A 20547-nucleotide genomic window follows, 5' to 3' on the forward strand; every position below is an offset into this window, starting at 1 on the left:
AGGTATTCGCGCTGTGCTAGCCATGGTTAAATTTCCAAGTGCATTCAAGGGAAAGAAAAAGGCTATGAATTGACTACTTAAGTAAATCAGTTTGCAACTTCAGTGTCCTAAAATGATTAAACCTAGAGGTAAGACTATAATGTTATGTCACAAAAATTTATCCCATAGAACTTTTTATAAAATACTATCTTTCTGATTGGGCTCATGATAATATACAATTGTAGTTTTACAGTAATTTAGAAAAAGAAAGAGCCAATTCAGTGTAAAAGGGAATACTTGATTACTCTATTGTATAAGAGCACTAAAAACTAATCTACTGTTACATTACTCAATATTGAATGCTGCAAGAGGCTATCTTTCAGTTCAGTCTTCATTAATTGTGCTATATTGTTGTGATATTAGTCTCTGATATAGATGAGTTTTATGGGAAGCTTTTAATTTGACATCTCCAAGCTTGTATTTTGGCTCACTGAAATGTCTTTGACATATTTTCAGAATGATTGTTGAAGGGCAAATGAAGTGTTGAAGGCAAAATGGATTAATCAGTCACTGTGATTCTTTTGTGAAAATTCATGATAAACTATTCTTTGAAATGGTCTTAGTGCATAACAAAGTATAACATGAAAATAAGTATTTGTACTTTAAAAACCTTTTACTTATTAATCTTTATAAAGACTATTCTAAATTTGCCTTTTATGCTAGATTACTAGAATTTTCTTACTAAATTAATTTTGGAGGCATTCCACTGTTCATAGTACTTTTCTTTAATTGAGTTAATAACCAAATAATTAGAGATTATTTTTTACCTTTCTTAAAATTTAGGTGAAAGGTATGTGTGATGTTTAAAAAAAATTCTAAAAGAACCTGTTAAATAATTTACATGGTCCTTACTGCACATATGTAATCATAGCATGTAATAATAGTATGGTACAGAAGTAGATGTTACCCACATACATTTGCTTTTGACTCAGTCTTGCAATACTGAAATCCTCCTATCTAATAAAAGAGAAACATGGTAATTGGTGTACGACCGCTACCCTTCCCATTGGCTAATCAGGGGAATATGCAAATTAACTGTCAGCCAAGATGGTGGCCGGTAGCCAGGCAGCTTGAAACTACATGAGGCTTGCTTGCTTCAGTGACGGAGGACTCCAACGTTACCCCGCCTGCCGCTGCAGGCCTCTGAGCTGCAAGCAACTATGTAACAAACAGAAGCTAAACAAAACCCCAGAAACGTGCCGGGCTTCAGCCAGCAGGATTGCAACATTGTAAGCAAAGGCCAGAATCCTACTTTCAGCAGCGGAGGCCTAAGAGCTGGAACAAAGCCTCAAAGCTAAAGCTGGCCCAGAATAAAAAGAAAAAAAGGAGCGGTTGGGAGCTTCAGTCACCCGCAGCCTGAAAACAGCCCTCAGCTCCTCACCCAGACTGGCCAGGAACTCCAGTGGGGACCCCCACCCTGAAGGGTGTGTGACCAGCTGCAAACAGCCATCATCCCCTCACCCAGGCTGGCCAGGCACCCCAGTGGGGACCCCCACCCTGAAGGATGTGTGACCAGCTGCAAACAGCCATCATCCCCTCACCCAGGCTGGCCGGCACCCCAGTGGGGACCCCACCATGATCCAGGACACCCTTCAGGGCAGACCAGCTGGCACCCACCCGTGCACCAGGCCTCTACCCTATATAGTAAAAGGGTAATATGCCTCCCGGCACTGGGATCAGCATGATAGGGGGCAGCGCCCAAACCCCCTGATCGCCCTGCGGCTCTGTGTGTGACAGGGTGTGGCGCCCCAACCCCCTGATTGGCCCTGCTCTGTGTGTGACAGGGTGGGCGCCCCAACACCCCGCCCCCACGGGCCCTGCTCTGTGTGTGACGGGGTAGAGCCATAACCTCCCCATCGTCCCTGCCCTGAGTGTGAGAGTGGCGGCACCCCAAACCCCTGATTGGCCCTGCTCTGTGGGTGATAGAGGGTGGTGCCCCAACCCCCTGATGGGCCCTGCTCTGTGCGTGACAGGGTACAGAGCCCCAACCCCCCTGAGGGGCCCTGCTCTGTGCATGATAGGGCGCCGCAACCTCCCCATCGACCTTGCCTTGAGTGTGACAGGGGATGATGCCCCAACCCCCCAATCGGCCCTACCCTGAGCGTGACTGAGGGTGGAATCACAACCTCCCGATTGCCCTGCTCTGTGTATGACAGGGGGCGGCGCCCCAACTCCCCAATCGGCCCTGCTCTGAACCCGACCTGGGGCTGCACCTAGGGATTGGGCCTGCCCTCTGCCACCCGGGAGCAGGCCTAAGCCAGCAGGTCGTTATCTCCCGAGGGGTCCCAGACTGTGAGAGGGCACAGGCCGGACTGAGGGACCTCCCTCCCCGCCGAGTGCACAAATTTTTGTGCACCGGGCCTCTAGTAGATATATATTAAATATTATGATGGTATTTGCTAAAATAAATTTTCCCCACATTGTGATTTTTATTTTTTGGTTGGTAACAACTCTAATTTTTTCTAGTGCTGTATTAGTTTGTTAGGGCTGCCATTCATAAAATACTACTGACTGGAAGACTTAAACAACCGAAACTTATTTCCAAACATTTCTGGAGACTAGAAGTCCAAAATTAAGGCAGTGTTGGTTTCTTCTGAGGGCCTTTCATCTTGGCTTGTAGATGGCCCTCTCCCCCTAGTGCCTTCATATGGCTTTCCTTCTCTCTGTGTGTGTCTGTGTTATATCGCCTTTCCTTATAAGGACATACTGGATTAGAGTTCACTCACATGACCTCATTTTACCTTAGATTACCTCTTTAAAGACTCTATCTCCAAATACAGTCACATTCTGAAGTACTGGTGTTAGGACGTCATCATATGAATTTTGAGGGGACATAATTCAAAATTCAGCCTCTAATAAGGGCATAGAATGAATTCTAATTTTGTTTAAGATTTTGTTTTGTTTGAACATTTTGTTCACAATATGTTTAAGATGTGAAGCAGCTTATTTAAATGTTTTAAATAAATTGCATATTTTAAAAAATTAGATGTTAGAAATATAATTTAGTACTTCTTTTAACTGCTTTGATTATAGAGACAATTTAAGACTTATGATGATGATTAAGGGGCAGTTAAAGACTTATGATGATAATTAAGCTAATAATAATAGCAGCTAGTATTTATATTATATACCAGGCTCAGGTTTGAACATACTGAGGTTTTTTATTTTTGTTTTTTTTAACAGATACAGGATTTTAGTTTAAACATGGAGAAGTTGAATTATCCAGGTAGCATTATTTGTTTATAAACCAGCTTAAAAATTCCCTAGATCAGTGGTCGGCAAACTCATTAGTCAGCAGAGCCAAATATCAATAGTACAACGATCGAAATTTCTTTTGAGAGCCAAATTTTTTAAACTTAAACGATATAGGTAGGTACATTGTTATTAACTTAATTAGGGTACTCCTAAGGCTTAGGAAGAGCCACACTCAAAGGGCTAAAGAGCCGCATGTGGCTCGTGAGCCGCAGTTTGCCAACCACGGCCCTACATCAAGAAAGTCTTATAAGGAATAGTTTACAGTGTATTCTCCTTGGCTCCTAGCTTCAGACCTATCACTTTGTAGGTGTTCAGTAAATAACCATATAACGAATGAATAGATTTTAGTTAAAACAAAAGGGAGAAATATAGTCACAGTGGCCATGCCCTTTTCAGAAGTTCATATTTGCATTGTCAAAACAGTTGTATTGTCTTCTCTGCCATAGCAGGCTTTTATTTTGTGCCAGCAAATATAGAATACATTGAATAGTAACTTAGAGACAGAAGAAATAGATGGAGTCCTTATACTTTAGTTTCCCACGTGTTTGAGACTTGAAAGTATAGAGCAGTAGTTCAACCTAGATATATAGACACCCCCCCCCCCCCAACACTTCCTAGATAAGAAGTTATTTTCCAGAGGGCCCATATTGCCAGTAGGTGGAATTGGTGGCTCTGTACATTTTTGCCTCAGTCACTCATGTTGCTTTAGTACTCTGCCAGGTGGGGCTATGTTGGGACCTATGGATCTTGTTAAAAATGTTTCTTTATACTCAAGCTAGAGGCCCGGTGCACGAAATTCGTGCACTCAGCGTGGGAGGTCCCTCAGCCCAGCCTGCGCCCTCTCACAATCTTGGACATCCCTCTTGCAATCCGGGACTGCTGACTCCTAACCACTCACCTGCCTGCCTGCCTGATTGCCCCTAACCACTCTGCCTGCCTGCCTTATCACCCCTAACCACTCTGCCTGCCTGCCTGATCACCCCTAACCACTTGCCTGCCTGCCTGATCTCCCCTAACCACACTGCCTGCCTGCCTGATTGCCTCTAACTGCTCGCCTGCCTGCCTGCCTGATCTCCCCTAACCACACTGCCTGCCTGCCTGATTGTCCCTCACTGCTGCCTGCCTGCCTGATCGCCCCTAACCACCTCTGCCTCAGATCCCGCTGCTGCGGCTTCATCCGGAAGGGCATCCAGTCTAATTAGCATATTGTGCTTTGTTATTATAGATTGCACATGTCTTTAGATAAAATTCTCTGGATATATGGGAAATAGTAGGAAAAGGCAGAGAAATAAGTTATCAACATTTATAATTCTCTTTTGAGAAAACTTTACATAGATGTGTACACATTTGTTGTTTTATTAATGTCAATTTGTTCTACCATAAATGGAATATGAACAGCCTTTGGGAACTAATGCTTATTTTTGGCAGAATTCTACTTCTCAATATTCATAAAAATGTTGTGATTATCTCATTGATCTGCTGCTGGTTTTAAATACTGTTTGTACTTCTGCTTTTCTTTTTCTTAGTTGAATGGAGAATTTTAGTTGTGCCATGAGAGGATAAAAATTTCATCCCATACTATGAGAACAATAATGCCAACTTAACACTGTTCACATTTTTAAAATAAGAAAGTCCCTTCAATTAGAGAGAAATTATAAATAGATACTATAATTGTTAAGTTTAAACAAATGCTTTTTGTCCTGAGATCATTTTTCTCATTTGTATCTGAATTTGTGCAGTTTTCAGAGTATTTTTATAATTTAAATTTTAATGATTGTTTGAGTCTCATGTTTATTTAAATGTAATTTCATTAATTCAGAACATTTCTTAAATTATTATATATGTCTTTATATGATTGAAACATCCAAGGGTATCCAAAGGTAGTGCAATGGAATATTACTGAGTTGAAATCAGACATAAACCAGACATTTGTGGTATATTTGTGTCTTGATTTAGGTTGGTTGAAGACTTTTGATGACTACTTTAGAGAGAAGACTCAGTATATTTTTAATAACATGGTCATCAAGCTGAAGGAAGACTCACGGAGGAAATTTATATGGTCTGAGATCTCTTACCTTTCAAAGTGGTGGGATACTATAGATATTCAAAAGAAGGATGCTGTTAAAAGGTTTGTTCTTATTTTTTTAAGTTAATTAAATTAATTAAACATTAATTGTATAGTGAGTGTGAAATGAGTGTTGAATTTTTATTTTTTTTTTGTGTTGAATTTTTAGAAGTTGAAAATTCTTAACTTTATATCTGAAACTTAAAATATTTTTTCATGTTTTTTCCTTGATGCTGGTTCATTTCTGAAAAAGTGACTTGAAACTTTTCCATTGAAATTCTTATGTTCTAACTTTGTCCTAGCAATGGAATTACTAAGTTAAAGGGGCTTGATATTTTAAAGGTTTTTTTTAAAGCATATAATCATAGGGGCCCCGGAAAGGTTGTTTCAATGTATTCTTTATTCTTCAATCTTATATCATAGTGTACCAATTTCTCTGCCTGTTCACCAACAATACAACTTTTTCTCTAAAACCTTGACCAATTTGATAGTTGAAAAATATAATTTTAATTTATATTTTTCATGAGTGATAATATTGCATATTTCTCATATATAGGCAAAGCATTATAAATTGCTTGATCGTGTAATTTTTCTTACTAATTTGTAATTACGTTCATATACATATGCACATACACATATCAACTCTCATTTATCCTCAAGTGTTTCTTAATTCCATTTTTAAAATTTTTATTTAAAAAAAATCTTTTATTATTGAAAGTATTACATAGGACCACCTTTTTCTTCCATTAACCTCTTCCAGCCCATTTCCATTCTCCCCCCCACCACCACCACCACCCCACCAGGCCCTCACCATCCCATTGTCTGTGTCCATGGGTTATGCATACAAGTAATATACAGATTTTTAACATTTTTATATAGTCAAATTGATTAATCTGTTTTCTTGATATTTACTTTGTCACATCTTAAAAGGTATTCTCTAGTCTAGAAATCAGGTAGAATCCTCTTTTCTCTAGTTTCATTTTTTACCATTCACTTTTTAAAATCCTGAAGTTTATTTTCTTCATGTGGTATGATGGAAGGGTCTGTTCACCATATTTCCCTCCCTCTGTTCCCTGGAGTTTAAGGATTATTTTAGTATATATTGCTTTCTCTTATCTATTTACTATCACATTATAGCACTTACTGTACTAGTCCCTGTTATAAGTAGCTTATAAATGGTAACTGATAATCCTCACAATCCTATGAAATAGGTACAGTGACTACCCACATTTTAGAAATAAAGCACTCACTGGTCTTTCAGGGTCACAGGCTGGGACGTGCTGCACTGGTATGCTGTTCCGTCCAGTCTGTCCAGTCCTACAGGCTGTTCCCTTTCATGCAGTGCTGCTTCTCAAAGACTTAAATAGCCCATTCTTTTTACTCATTTGAAGTGCTGTCTTTATTGTATTTAAATGTGCATTGATTTCTGGAATTTCTGACCTGTTTCCTGGACTTTTCTGTTTGACTGTAATTGTTGCAGTATTATGATGTTTCATAGTCTTCCTACCGTATTAAAAAAAAGGATTTTGATGAAAATTGATATAAACATTTAAAGGTAATTTGGGAAGAATTGTTTATCCATCACAAGCCATTGGAGCTCCCCCCGCCCCCCATCCCCCCCCCCCCTCCAGTAGAACAGTTAAAATGCTTATAAGGTTGGCCAGAAAGGTGGCATAAATGAAGGCTATGGACTTTGGGGGTGATGGGATGAACCAAGAGTAGCTGCCCCACCCAGAGGGACTAGCCATTCTTCTACTCCAACCACATTGGCAGTTCATGGGAGCCAGAGTGATCAGCATACTCCTCCAATTATTCAAGACAACTTAGAATTCCAAAATGTTATGTAAAATATCCTGACTTTAAATTGAAATGTTAGCAGCAATTTAGATTCTCTCTCTCTCTCTCTCTCTTTTTCACAAACACACATACACAATCACACACACAGAGTAAAACAGAATTCTTAGTTTAAATTGAGCTACCTACTAGTTTTTAAACTTTTATATTAAGAACTGCACTATAAAACCCTGTGGAACTGGTGTTTGTTTTATAGGTAATTCTTTTAAATTTTAAAATTAAAAATATTTTTTTTGTCTGTTTAGGTCTAACATTACTCCGTGAATACATATAATACTTCATATTTTTTTAAATTAAAATTTTATAGAGATTTTACTCAAAGTGTTTAGATTGCAAGATTTTATTTATCACATCTATAGTTTTTTTAAAGTACTTTCGGGAAGCTGAATATTTTCTTCATCTTGAGTAGATTTGGCTAAAGCTTTTACTTTTTTTGGTTGGTTTTTGCACCCCCTCTCACTCCCAAAGAACTATGTATATGTTGCTGGTTTTTACCCTTGACTTTTCTGCTTTTATTTTTACTAATTCATTCTACCTGCTTTTACTAATGCTAAATGGGCCCTTTCATTTATTTTAATAAGGATTTGCCTTTTAGTACTGCTCTAACTAGCTTTTAAATTTTTGTTATTTTTTATTATATCCTATACTAGAGGCCCGGTGCATGAAATTTGTTTATGGGGAGGGGGGTTCCCTAACTTGGCCTGCACCCTCTTGCAATCCGGGAACCCTCGGGCAGGCAGGCAGGTAGGTAGAGTGGTTAGGGGCGATCAGGCAGGCAGGCTCCCTCCTTCCAACAGTGGATTCTGCGAGGAATGGGGCTCCCTCCTCCCTCTTGTCACAGTCCATTTTGAAGGCTGGCCACACCCTGAAAGCATAAGACCCAGAGTTCTGCAGCACCCTGGCGGCCCAAGGCTCACAGACAGTTCTTGCTGCCACCACGCCCCAGCAGCCCAGAGTCCACAGATCTCTCCTGTCGCCACACCCCAGGGGCCCAAAGCCCACAGACCCTTCCTGCCTGTGTGCCTTGGCAGCCTGGGGTAAAAGACCCTTCTCGCCGCCGCAGCGCCTCGGATGCCCAGGGCTCACAGACCTGTTGTCACCACCACGCTTCGGAGGCCCAGAGTCCACAGACCCTTCCCGCCTATGTGCCTCGGCGGCCCGGGGCTAAAGATCCTTTTTGCCAGCGCTGCCGCTACGCCTCAGATGCCCAGAGCCCACAGACCCTTCCCGCCTGTGTGCCTCGGCAGCCCAGGGCCCACAGGTCTCTCCCACCACCACGCCCCAGAGGCCCAGAGCCCACAGACCCTTCCCACCTGCGTGCCTTGGCGGCCAGGGGCCCACTGTTTGGTCGTCCATCCTGGTTGTGAAGGCTGTAGGCTATTATCAGTATAGATAATAAAAGGCTAATATGCAAATCGACTGAACGGTGGAATGACCAGTCTCTATGATGTGCACTGACCACCAGGGGGGCAGATGCTCAATGCAGGAGCTGTCCCTTGGTGGTCAGTGCACTCCCACAGGGGGAGTGCCACTCAGCCAGAAGCTGGGTTCATGACTGGCAAGCATAGCGGCGGTGGCAGGAGCCTCCCCTACCTCTCCAACAGCACTAAGGATGTCTGACTGCCAGCTTAGACCCATACAGGAGCGGGTCTAAGCCAGCAGTCAGACATCCCCCGAGGGCTCCCAGACTGTGAGAAGGTGCAGGCCAGGCTGAGGGGACCCCCACCACCGAGTGGATGAATTTTGTGCACCAGGCCTCTAGTATTTTAATAAAATGTTATATAATTGTATTTATTGTTTTTCCTTGATTTGAATATGTTAGGATAATAATTTTTAATTTCCAAGTACAATTTTTTCCCCCAGTTATACTTTAGATTTAAAAACTAATTTTCATATCTTATGGTCAGAAAGTGCGGACTATACAGTTTTTATTCTTTTTGTTTGGATTTGCCTGATCTGTGCTGCTCTTTTTACTTTAAGGACAATCTAGAGAGGTTGTTCAAATGGCTGGGTACTGGAGCTAGGCTGCACGTGTTGAAATAGAGCAAACTTCCAACTACTGTGTGACTTTGGGGAAGTTAACCGCTCTGTGCCTCATTTTATGTTTTCTATCTTTAAGAAAAGGCTTTCTTATGTAATGTTTCTATGAAGATCACCTTTTGCCCCTCTGGTCAGATGTTTTTAGGATTTAAAAAATTTTATCCATAAAATTCTAAATTTTCACCAGTTATGTAGGTATAAATAACTTAACTAAATTTTCCATCTACCAGTTCAAACATTTCTCCAGCTTATGTTTTCTGCTCTTGCTAATTAATTAATGTTTTTATTTCATTTGTTTTAGAATTCAGTTATCTAGTATTGAGTCTCTACTCTCCTTTATGCACATGTTGTTGTTGTTGTTGTTGTTTTAATGTGTTATATTCACTGCTTTTGGGAGTTTTTTTTCTCGAGAGTTCTCCCCACCTCCCTCAAGCTTGCTTCTCTCTGGTATAGAGTCTGTTCTGTTCTGGCTTTAAATGCTTGGTTTTAACTATGTTTTTTATTACCCTTTAGTTCTGTGTTCTTTTTATTGTTATTTGTAAGTTCAAGTGTATTTCCCTTTTTTATTCATCCTTGAGCAATAACTGGTGTATCCACACTTGGAATTTGTTCCAAAAGAGAGTGTAACTCTGCTGAAATCCCTTCCTTTTCTACAAAACACTTTGTTTCTTTTCAATGTGTTTAGTTAATACTGTCTGGCCAACATCCATTTTGCCAGATTTCCTCTCTCACAGAAATCAGGTCCTCCATCTTTCTGCCTCAGGTCAGATGGGCCAGCTATGACCTGAGCTCAGTTAATCAATAAATTATTTTTTAAGGGTTTTAAATCTTCAGGGAGTGAAGTGAGAGAGTAGACAGATGGAAAGAAGGGAAACACATGGAGGGAAGGTTGCAGGTCATCCCTCACAGCACTGGTGCCTTTGAAAGACTCTTCCTGTCCTGTGGAATGATCCCCTGCGCTCCCCATAGCACAATAGCACATAGCCTCTTGTTTTCTTCCAGCCCTTTGTTAAGCCTCTGCTTTTAGCTTGTCCTCAGTACTCTGTGTCCAGGAAAGTCTCCCATACATTTCTCCTTCAGCATCGGTTTGTGTTGCTGACAAACAAGAAACCTAACCTGATAGATTATTCCTCAGATCTTTGTTGGAGAGCTGGGTTATGGAAGATGAGTGTTAGAGACCCAGTGGTCAGAAAAGAAGGTAGGGCTATGAATAGGACTGGTGGAAGGGAAGAGAGGAGCTGGGGCAGTGGGAAGATTGGGAGATCCACGAAGTGTTTGCTGTTTGTTAGGTGAGGCACCACGCTGGCTTTGTGTATCTAGCTTCCTTTTGGGTGGCCTGTAGGCCAGGTAGGAGCAGTGGCTTGGAACAATGACTATAGGAGAGAGTCTGCCACCTCAGAAGGAAATTGGGCCTGCTGTTTGCTGCTTTTAGTAAAGTGAGGCCAGGCCTGGCTCTGTCCCAGTGTAGCTACATTAGGGATCCACCCTCTGCAGCAGTCAGGGCCTGGGAGTGGAGAGGCCTCTGCAAGATGGGGCTCATGAAACACCTTGAGGATGAAGGATAGGGACTGTGATTAGTGTCTCTTCCAAGATTCAGCTTTGCTTCAGCCCTTGGCCCTCCAGATTAGGGGCTGCTGCCAGACTATCTTAGATTCTTCTCTCTTTACTACTTGGGATTCAATGCTTATTGTTCATGCCAGGGGTTGTAGGTCATTACTCGTTGAATTCTTTTAGTTTCACCTGCATAATTTCTGTCTCAAATGCTACCAATTTTATGACATGAGGATGGCCCCCTTCTGATTCTCCTGGACACAGGTTTCTCTCTTTTTCTGTACTGTTAGCCATTTTACTTATGTTGGACCATATGAATTGCTGATGTTTGACTGCTTTTGATGTACAAAAATGGCAGTTTTATGTGATTCAACCCAATATTAAAGGTAGAAAACAGTAAGATGTTAGGGCTGGGAATGCAAATTAGAATCTAGTGCTTAAGCAGTTTATTCAAACTCCTTTTGAGAGCTCTTATTTTGACAGTGGGAAATACAGGCCTGATCCTCAATGATACTATTTTGCTTGAAGAAAAAATTGTTTTATAGCCACATTAGGGCCAATGATTTTGTTTCTGGTCAGGCTTAGCTAAAGTTCCCTCCCTTCTAGCTATAACCATTCACTTTTATTGATTTACTACATTTATATATAGAACTGTGGTAATAGCATTATCTTTTACTTAAATATTTTTAGAGGTTCTTGCCTAAATGTATGTTTTGGGGAAAGGCTTAATAGCTATATAGGTTTGTCCCCATTATTTAAAATTCTGAGCTTGTACTAAGCGACATTGCTGATATAATTTTTTTGATGACTAGTGTAATGCTCATGCAGTGGCTTGTTTTTCCTCAGATGAGTCTATGGATTAAATGTCTGTACCTAAATTTTCAAGCTCGTTGTCGAGCAGAACCTGTTAATTCCTGCAGAGTTTCATGTGAGCTTTTACTATCCCTGAGGAATACCAATTGATTGTGGGAACTTAACAGAAACATAACTCAAATGATCCCATAATCTATCCTAGGAGTGACTTGTTTGATTCTTTCCCCTGTGGCAGCAGTAGTCATCTCTGTAGACTTTCAAAAATGAAAATCTAGTTAACTAAAGGGAGATCCATGCAAACAGCTAGCCTTTTCATTGTTTTGTGATTCCAACTGATTTAATCAATTATAGTCATGGTGCCTGCCTGTAGCACGTATCCAGTGGATTTAAAAGAAACTGCCCTAGCTAGTTTATGTCAATGGTTAGAGCATCAGCCCTCTGACTGAAGGGTCATGGGTTCAATTCTGGTTGCAGGCTCAACCCTGGTCCTGGTGGGGGGGCGGGGGGGGGGGGCGGCGAGCAAGAGGCAGCCAATCGATGTGTGTCTCTCTCTCATATTGATCTCTCTCTGTCTCTCCCTTCCAATCCCTCTGGAAAACAATGGAGAAAATATCCTTGGGTGAGGATTAACAAAAAAGTAAAAATAAAAAAAATAAGAAAATAAACTGCCTCACGTTAAATAATCAACACATTTTCTGTTTATGTTTACTTTATTTTGAAAATGACTGGTATTCTTTTTACTTTTTAGGTTTTCTATTTTAATATTTTTTTGGCTAAGTGCAGTTAAATACTGCATGATGTTTATAAAAAAAAAATGCATCAACATGTGTGTCCCGACTCAGAGCCAGGCAGCTGAAACATTAGCCTTAGTGTTTCCTTTGACTAGCACCCGGTGTATTACATATTCATTTTTCCTCTCTGGGCTCTGAGGCATTGAAATAGCTTTTACATTGCATCTGTTCCTGGTGTTGAGACCAGTGTTTAGTGGAGAATCCCACTGAGCTGTTAGAACTTAGAATAGTTGTGTGTTTGCCAAGTCTTGATAGACTTCTCTGTGTGGACCTTCAGGTGTGAAATAGGTTCTGAATATATACTGGGAGGAAAGGTACCATCAGTTAATATAATTGCTGAGTTTTATCACTTTGCCAAGAAGGCAAAGTCTTTCTCTAATCATTATACCATCCTCTTACATCATATTTCCTGAATTTATATTTAAGTCAGCCTTCTGTTCTATCTCTTAGCTATTTGTGTTTGCGTATTGAAATCAAAGAAATGTTTGAGGTTTACTTTCTTAATAATAAAAGTCCAAATTTACTGATATGAATTTTGAGTTTCACTAAAAAAATGTACCTCTAAAGCACCTATACATTTTATACAGGTACTAGTTAATGGTATTTAACCAACGGCTGCTGTAAAATTTACTAAGCAATGAGAAGTCAGTGTGTCTTGTGATGTTTAGGGAAAATTGCAGATTTGGATAAGTTTAGAGCCTAAATATATAAACCCTTTCACAAAGGGATCAAAGCAATGCACCACTGTCTAAAATAACTTCAGTTCTAAGCACTGAAGCAGTGGTATACATTTATTTTATCATGTATGTGTTCCATCCCATTCTCTCCAATCCTAGGTCATCTCCAACTAGGCAGTTTTGTTCTCATTCCCATCAACTGCTGGCTTCTGTTTGCTTCACAGAATCTGGAAAAAGCCATGAGGACCTTCCCCACCGCCTTGTCCATGGGTTACTTTCTCAGTCCTCCAGGAGAATTTCTTTGCAGCATTGACACTGACCACTATTTCTCCTTGGAATTCTTTTTTTTTCTCTTATGACCTAGAACTCTTTGTCTCCTAGTTCTCTTCCTGCATTGCTGAGCATTCCTTTCTCATCACCTCTGATTTCCTCCTCTGCTTACTTCCTAAAAGTCCATTCTGGCCTGTGGGGTAGCACCCTTTGGTTCTTCTCTTCAATGTGTGCTCATCCACACTGGTTTTAATTCATGCTGCTTCCAGGCCTACAGTTCCAACCTCAATTTCTTCCTTCTTCCCTAGTTAATGGTAATAATAACAGCTAACATTTATTGGATGCTTACTGTTCATGGGCATATTCTAAGCACTTATATGTATTTATTCAGTCAGTCCTGCAGCATTCCCTTGAGTTAAAATTCTTTATTATTCTCATCTACTGTTGAAGAAACTGAAGCAGAGGTGTTAAGGAATGCGCCGAAGGTCCCCCACCTAATAAGTGTGGCATGAGGGTCAGTGCTAGGCAGCCTAACCCCAGAAACATTGCTCTTAACCACTGTGTGCTCTGCCATTTGGGCCACATCCACTCAGGTCTTAATCCTTGTATCTCTGTGCGAAACCCTCAGCTCAATCCCTGTTGCTCATTTCCTTCACCTTGGTCTTCCTGTGTCCAACTGTGCCACTTCTAGGTATCCTCCATTTCACCAACAGAGTTAGGTTTCTGATAGGTGAGTCTGCTCATGCTGCTTCTGTGACACTTCAGTGTCAGAAGGTACAGCCCAATCTTTTTTGCCTGGCACATACTGGCGTTTTTTCTCTGATTCCTCCTTACTTGTCACCCTTACCTCTTATCACTTCCTGCCTTGCTGAGCTATGTGGGTGTCCTCAGGCATATGCTTTTTCCACTTCTTAGAAATTTGTCCATGAATTCAGCTTAGATTTTCCCCCCTTCTATACATTAGACAATCTCAATCCTATTCATTTTTCAAGACTCAGATGAAATATTAACCTCATCTCTGAAGCTTTCCCTTATTTACTCCATCATTCATTCAACAAATATTTACTGTGCTATACTCCAGGGATACAGGAGATGAGCAACTGACCTGGTCCCAACCCTCAGGGCAGAGCATGGAAGACATAACTAAACACAGTACCATAATAAAGTGTTATCTTCTATGGAAGTAAGGAGGTTATGGAAGGCTTCCTGAAACAGGCAGTATTCAGGTTGAAACCTGAAAGGTGATTAGAACTAACCAGTTAAAACAGGAGGTAACAGAGAGTGGTGAAGGAATTCTAGATTATGAGAGGGACCAACTAAGATGGGGAAGATAGACAGAAAAAAAATCTATAGGTAAGAAAATGCTGCAAAACATTTTAATGAGTGGGAGGCTTTTTATGCATTCCCCTAAACAATAGACAGGATAATCCTTAAAGTGATTATTATGTGTAGAAAATAATTTAATACATGATTATAGTAGCATCTCAGGCATCATGTTGGGGGTAAGAACTAGATTATTGACAAATGGAGCTTAGGAGTTTAGTTGCTGTGTATAGTATGTGTTATTCATTGCTTGTTTGGCTGTTCCTTGGAGCATATTCATGCCTATGGGACTGGAATTATGTAGCAAAATTGATATAGATGAAAAATTCCACCATTGGAGTGACTTTTAATTTTAGTCCTTATTTTTCTAATTAAGAGTAGTAAATAATTTATTTCTGAAATTTTCCAAAAGATATGTTTGGAAATACTGAGATAAGGAAGTCAAGTTTCTGTATTTGATGGCTAGAGATTAAATCCCAAATCCGTCCAACATCTCAGGCTTCCAGGTACTGGGCATAAAGTGTAAGAAGTGGGGGTCTGCTCCATGGCATCTAGAGCATGGCTAACTCAGGCAATCACCAGAAAGATGAGAAAAAGAACTAGAGGATAAGTCCACTGATGGTAAGAGCAGTACAAATAGTCTTGAATTTAGTTTGTATTCTTGAAGAAATACAAGTTTTAAATTATAAGTTCTTGATTTGGGCCTGTGAGAATCTGAGGTTTGACTGGACATTTTGTTTTCTTTAGACAATATAATGAGCCATCCTGTTCTCCATGCGAAATTATATTAGTTGGTGATTCCTATGGCAATACAGATTTATTTAACATTTTTAAATTGCTTGCAAGGAATCATTCTTTCATTCATTTTTAGAAATTGTGTCCATTATTCACTCTGTCGCTGGTATATGATCATGCATATGTTTGAATAAATCAGATGTTGTGTTAATGCTGTGGCTTCTGTTAAAGGGTTTGTAGGAAAATACTTCTCTGTCTTTTATGCCTTTGCTCTGCTTCAGCTAAATTTGACTTGGTACTTGGCTGCTATTGGTGGGTATCCAGTGATGTGTATCCTTATTAAAGTTGCTTTTTTTCCTGAAACTTTACACCATTTTCCAAACCATCTTGTTGCAAATCGACAAGTCTGTGGCACTTAAGTTGTTTGCTTAAATTCTTGACTTTTATATTTCCTCAGGTACTTCCTCAAATTTTTAATAGTTTGATTTCTTTTCTTCCTTATCAAAGGAAAGTATCTTCTTATAATAATTGAATATTTCTAGGACTGGAGATCTAGTTACCTTTTATGATATTGTGGCAAAGAAAGGAGTATCCAGTGGACAGATAATGATAATGTTAGAGCTTTTCACTCAATAATGAAAAATAAACTTATGTAGCCTACATTTTAACTGAATCTTGAGCAAAGTGCTTTATAATGTTTCCTGTATTCCCAGAGGCATGTGCTATTTACTAGCTTCTCCTTCTGTGTAGCTTGTATGATTAACTTACCAGTGTCAGTGGGACCAAAATAAATACTGATTTTTCAATATAGGGGTATTGAAACAAATGCCATGCTTAAAGTGACAGTCCTCTAATAAACACTCATCAAGCATATACTCTGAGTAAAGCACTTTGCTAGGTGCTTCCAAGATTTAGAAATAAATCAGATGTGGCTCCTGCTATCAGGAACCTTTGAGGTTGTGAGGGAGATTATACCCTGATGAACAGGAACTTCCAAAGTGCCCTGCAGGTCTAGCATGGGGGGTGGTCACCTCAGACACTCAAGGGTCCTAATTTTGAAATTCATTCACTAGTTTAAAAAAATGTTTTAACAATTAGTATAATAAATACCAATTTATTTAAAGGCTGTCCCAAATGTTTATGCTGATTTTAATTTATTTGAACTTTTCTTATATATTAATGTAAATTCTTACATTATTTTCTTTCTAGTTTACTAGAAAATGGTCAGTTTGAAATTGTAACAGGTGGCTGGGTTATGCCTGATGAAGCTGCTGCACATTATTTTGCCATAATTGACCAACTAATTGAAGGACATCAGTGGCTGGAAAAGAATTTAGGTACGTATTGATGTCTTTCCCCTTCATTTGGACTACTTTGGGCAGTTAATGTGGGGGATTTTGAGATGAGGTTCCATTTTATTATTTTAAACTAGAGGCCTGGTGCACAAAAATTTGTGCACTTGGGGGGGGGGGTCCCCTCAGCCCGGCCTGTGCCCTCTCGAAGTCTGGGACCCCTTGGGGGATGACCACCTGCTGGCTTAGGCCAACTCCCTGGGGGATTGGGCCTAAGCTGGCAGTCAGACTTTCCTTTGGCAGCCCGGGAGCCCTTAGGGGATGTCTACTTGCCAGTGGGGAGCGGCCTAAGCTGCAGTCGGACATCCTTAGTGCTGCTGAGGAGGCAGGAGAGGCTCCCACCGCCATGTCTGTACTGGCAGCCGTCAGCCTGGCTTGTGGCTGAGCAGCGCTCCCCCTGTGGGAGTGCACTGACCACCAGGGGCAGTTCCTGAATTGAGCATCTGCCCCCTGGTGGTCAGTGTGTGTCATAGGGACCAGTCATTCCCAGTCATTCTGCTGTTAGGGTCAATTTGCATATTGCCCTTTTATTATATAGGAGTGTCTGGCCAGCCTGGGTGAGGGGCTCATGGCTGTTTGCAGACTGGCCACAGCCCCTTCAGTGTGGGGATCCCCCCTGGGGTGCCTGGCCAGCCTGGGTGAGAGGCTGATGGCTGTTTGCAGGCTGGCCACATCCCCTTCAGGGGGGCTCCCCATTGGGGTGCCTGGCCATCCTGGATGAGGGGCTGAGGGCCGTTTTCAGGCTGGCCAAGCCCCCCATCGGGGACCCTCACCCCATGCGGGTGTGGCCAGCTTGAGTGAGTGGCTGATGGCTGCGCGCTGGCCACAGCCCCTTTAGGGTGGGAGGGTCCTTGCTGGGGTGCCTGGCCAGCCTGGGTGAGTGGCTGATGGCAGTTTGCAGGCTGGCCAAGCCCTCCAGCAGGGACCCTCACCCCATGAGGGTGTGGCCAGCTTGGATGAGTGGCTGATGGCTGTTTGCAGGCTGGCCACAGCCCCTTCAGGGTGGGGGGTCCTGCTGGGGTACCTGGCCAGTTTGGGTGAGGGACTGAGGGCCGTTTTCAGGCTGGCTAAGTCCTCCAGTGGGGACCCTCACCCCATGAGTGTGTGGCCAGCCTGGATGAGGGACTGATGGCTGTTTGCAGGCTGGCCACAACTTCCAGCCACCCAAGCTCCCAGTGGAGGCTGGCTGGAAGCAGGTATCTGGGATTTATTTGTCTTCTATAATTGAAACTTTGTTTCCATGAGCGGAGGCCACAGCCAGCTCAGGGCAGGTGGGAAGCTTGGCTTCCTCCATCGCCCGGGCAACCAAGCCTCCTGCTTGCTCCAGCTCCGTGGCTGCCGGTCGCCATCTTGGTTGGGTTAATTTGCATATAGCCACTCTGATTGGCTGGTGTGCATGGCTTAGGGCATAGTGAAGGTATGGTCAATTAGCATCTTTGTCTTTTATTAGTATAGATAATGAATTTTCCCAATACTGATTATTTTCAAATAATTTATATTTTATTAATTTATGTTGTTTCTTTGTTCATGAGTTATGTAGATATGATATAGTCTTTTAGGGTCATCTACCTTGTTTAATCTACTATTTTATCCATTTTTTTACCTATATTTTTAATAGTTAGAATAACTTTTTTCCAAATGTATCCCATTGGGATTTTAATTATATGCTACTTAACACACTTGGTCATAAGAGGCAAAAACCTAATTTACTATCTAAGGATATATTAAAAAAAAAGTATTAATTTTATCATTGAGAATTCCAGATATATGGTAGCTTCAGGTAAGGTTGGATCCAGGGGACTCTATGTTGTCTGAGCACTGTCTCTGGCTCTGCTCTTTTTTACATGGTTTCAATCCTCTCCTGGCTCTCACCCCATGGTAAGATGGCCATAGGCAATTAGGACTCATCTTCACAGTCTAACAACCAGGAGGAGTTTTTCCTAATACTTTACCTAATTGGTCCAATTTGAGTCAGGTGCTTATTTCTGAGCTCGTTACTGTGGCCAGAAGTATAGCAGCTGAAATCACCAAGGCCTAGTTTGGTGGAAATGGTCATGGGGATGAGGGGTTTGTGGGGTCAGCCTCACCTGAAGCATGTGAATGGATGGGCCCTCCATGGGGAAGGAAGGGTCCTGTTATTACAAGAAGTGGGGAAGAGGATGCTACACTAATAAAATCACATGTTCACTACAACTCAAAAGGACATGGGACTAACTGAAATTTTTGTGATACCTAATATTTGCATTCCGTAACACGATATGTAATTTTTTAAAAACATTTACTAACTCTCAGTACAACTTTGTAGTTCCTTTATGTAAGCAAACATGTTTTTATTGATGTTATTCCTAGATATTATATTTTTTTCTATGTAGAGATAAAATCCCTATTAATTTTTTTCTCTATGTTTTAGTTTGGAATAATTTCAAACTTGAAAAATTGTAAGAATACTAGGTATAAAGAACTCCCATAAACTCCTTAACCATGTTCACCAGTTATTAATATTTCAGCATATTTAAATTATTTTTCTTTTTTCCATATTGTTGTTGTGATTGTTGTTATTGTTAGAGTAAGTTGAAGATATCATACCTGTGCAGAAAAGAGATAACATAGTAGATCGGAAATTGCTATCCCTAGAAAGGTTTTGATTGCAAGGTTGGCCCTTGGTTGGTGTATGGAGGCTTGGATTTCCTAAATGCTAAGAGTAGCTTGCTGTGTTTAAGTTATTTGTAAAATCCAATGTAGTTTATGCTAAATACTTGTTTTTCTTCTGGGAGTCTATAATCTCAATAAATACTAGGCAGAGGGTGCCTACCTGACCAACCCCAATGAAAACGTTGGACACTGAGTCTCTCAAGAGCTTCCTTGGTTGACAGTATTTCAGGTGTTGTCACAGTTTGGTGCTGAAGGAATTAAATATGCCCTGTGTGACTGCACAGGGAGAGGACTTTTAGAAGCTTGTGCCGGTTTCCTGTGGACTGTGCCCTTGCCTTTTCCGTTTGCTGATTTAGCTTTGTATTCTTTCACAGTAATAAATCATAGCTGTGAGTATAGCTGTGTGCCAAGTCCTGTAGATTTTCTTAGCAAATCACTAACTGGGAAGTAGACCTGAATACCCCTTGATTTTCTAAGCCACAAGAGTATTGTAAGCTAAGAATATTCATTTTTTAAACCTCAGTTTTTACGGGATTTTTCTTTATGTTTAGCTTTTATTGACATAATTTATATGCAGCATAACATATAAATCTTAACTGTAGGGTTTCAGTTTTGACAAATGTACATAACGCATTTAATCCACATCTTCCCCACTCCAGAAAGTTCCTCATTCTGCTCAGCTCTCCCCTTCAGCCAGCTGCTCTCTGATTTCTATCACTGTACTTTACTTTTGCCTATTTAAGAATTTCATATATATGGACTCTTTTAGATCTGGCTTCTGGTGCTCAGCATACATTTTTTCTTATACGTGTATTGTTTAACCTAAAAAATCCACCCATTTAAAGTGCATAGTGCAGTAGTTTTCAGTACATTTACAGAATTGTGCAACCATCTATTTTTAGGACTTTTTCAACATCCCAAAGAGAAACCACTTACTCTCTAATAGTCACACCACTTTCTTACTCTCCTCCCTTCCTTGCCTCAGGCCCAGTCAACTAGTGATCTCCTTTTAAATACATGGATTTGACTATTCTGGACATTTCACATAAATGGAATCATACATTATGGCCTTTATGACTGGCTTCTTTCACTTAGCATTATGTTTTCAGGGTTCATCCATGCTGTAGCAA

The 20547-nt window shown here is 40.9% G+C and overlaps 1 protein-coding gene across 9 annotated transcripts in view; it reads left to right on the plus strand.

Moving 5' to 3' along the window:
- MAN2A1 (mannosidase alpha class 2A member 1) overlaps nt 1-20547 on the plus strand; it is a 166124-nt gene that overhangs the window by 39002 nt on the left and 106575 nt on the right. For 8 of the 9 annotated variants that reach the window (XM_036309636.1, XM_036309635.1, XM_036309633.1 and 5 more), the window contains 2 exons: nt 5251-5422; nt 16623-16750. In XM_036309636.1, the coding sequence (XP_036165529.1) occupies nt 5251-5422; nt 16623-16750 (300 nt within the window). Of the gene's footprint in view, nt 1-55; nt 129-5250; nt 5423-16622; nt 16751-20547 lie in introns of those variants that run through there. The other variant, XM_036309638.1, reaches the window with a different exon arrangement.

Source organism: Myotis myotis, unplaced genomic scaffold (genome assembly GCF_014108235.1).
Source record: "Myotis myotis isolate mMyoMyo1 unplaced genomic scaffold, mMyoMyo1.p scaffold_m19_p_5, whole genome shotgun sequence".
Lineage (NCBI taxonomy): Eukaryota > Metazoa > Chordata > Mammalia > Chiroptera > Vespertilionidae > Myotis > Myotis myotis.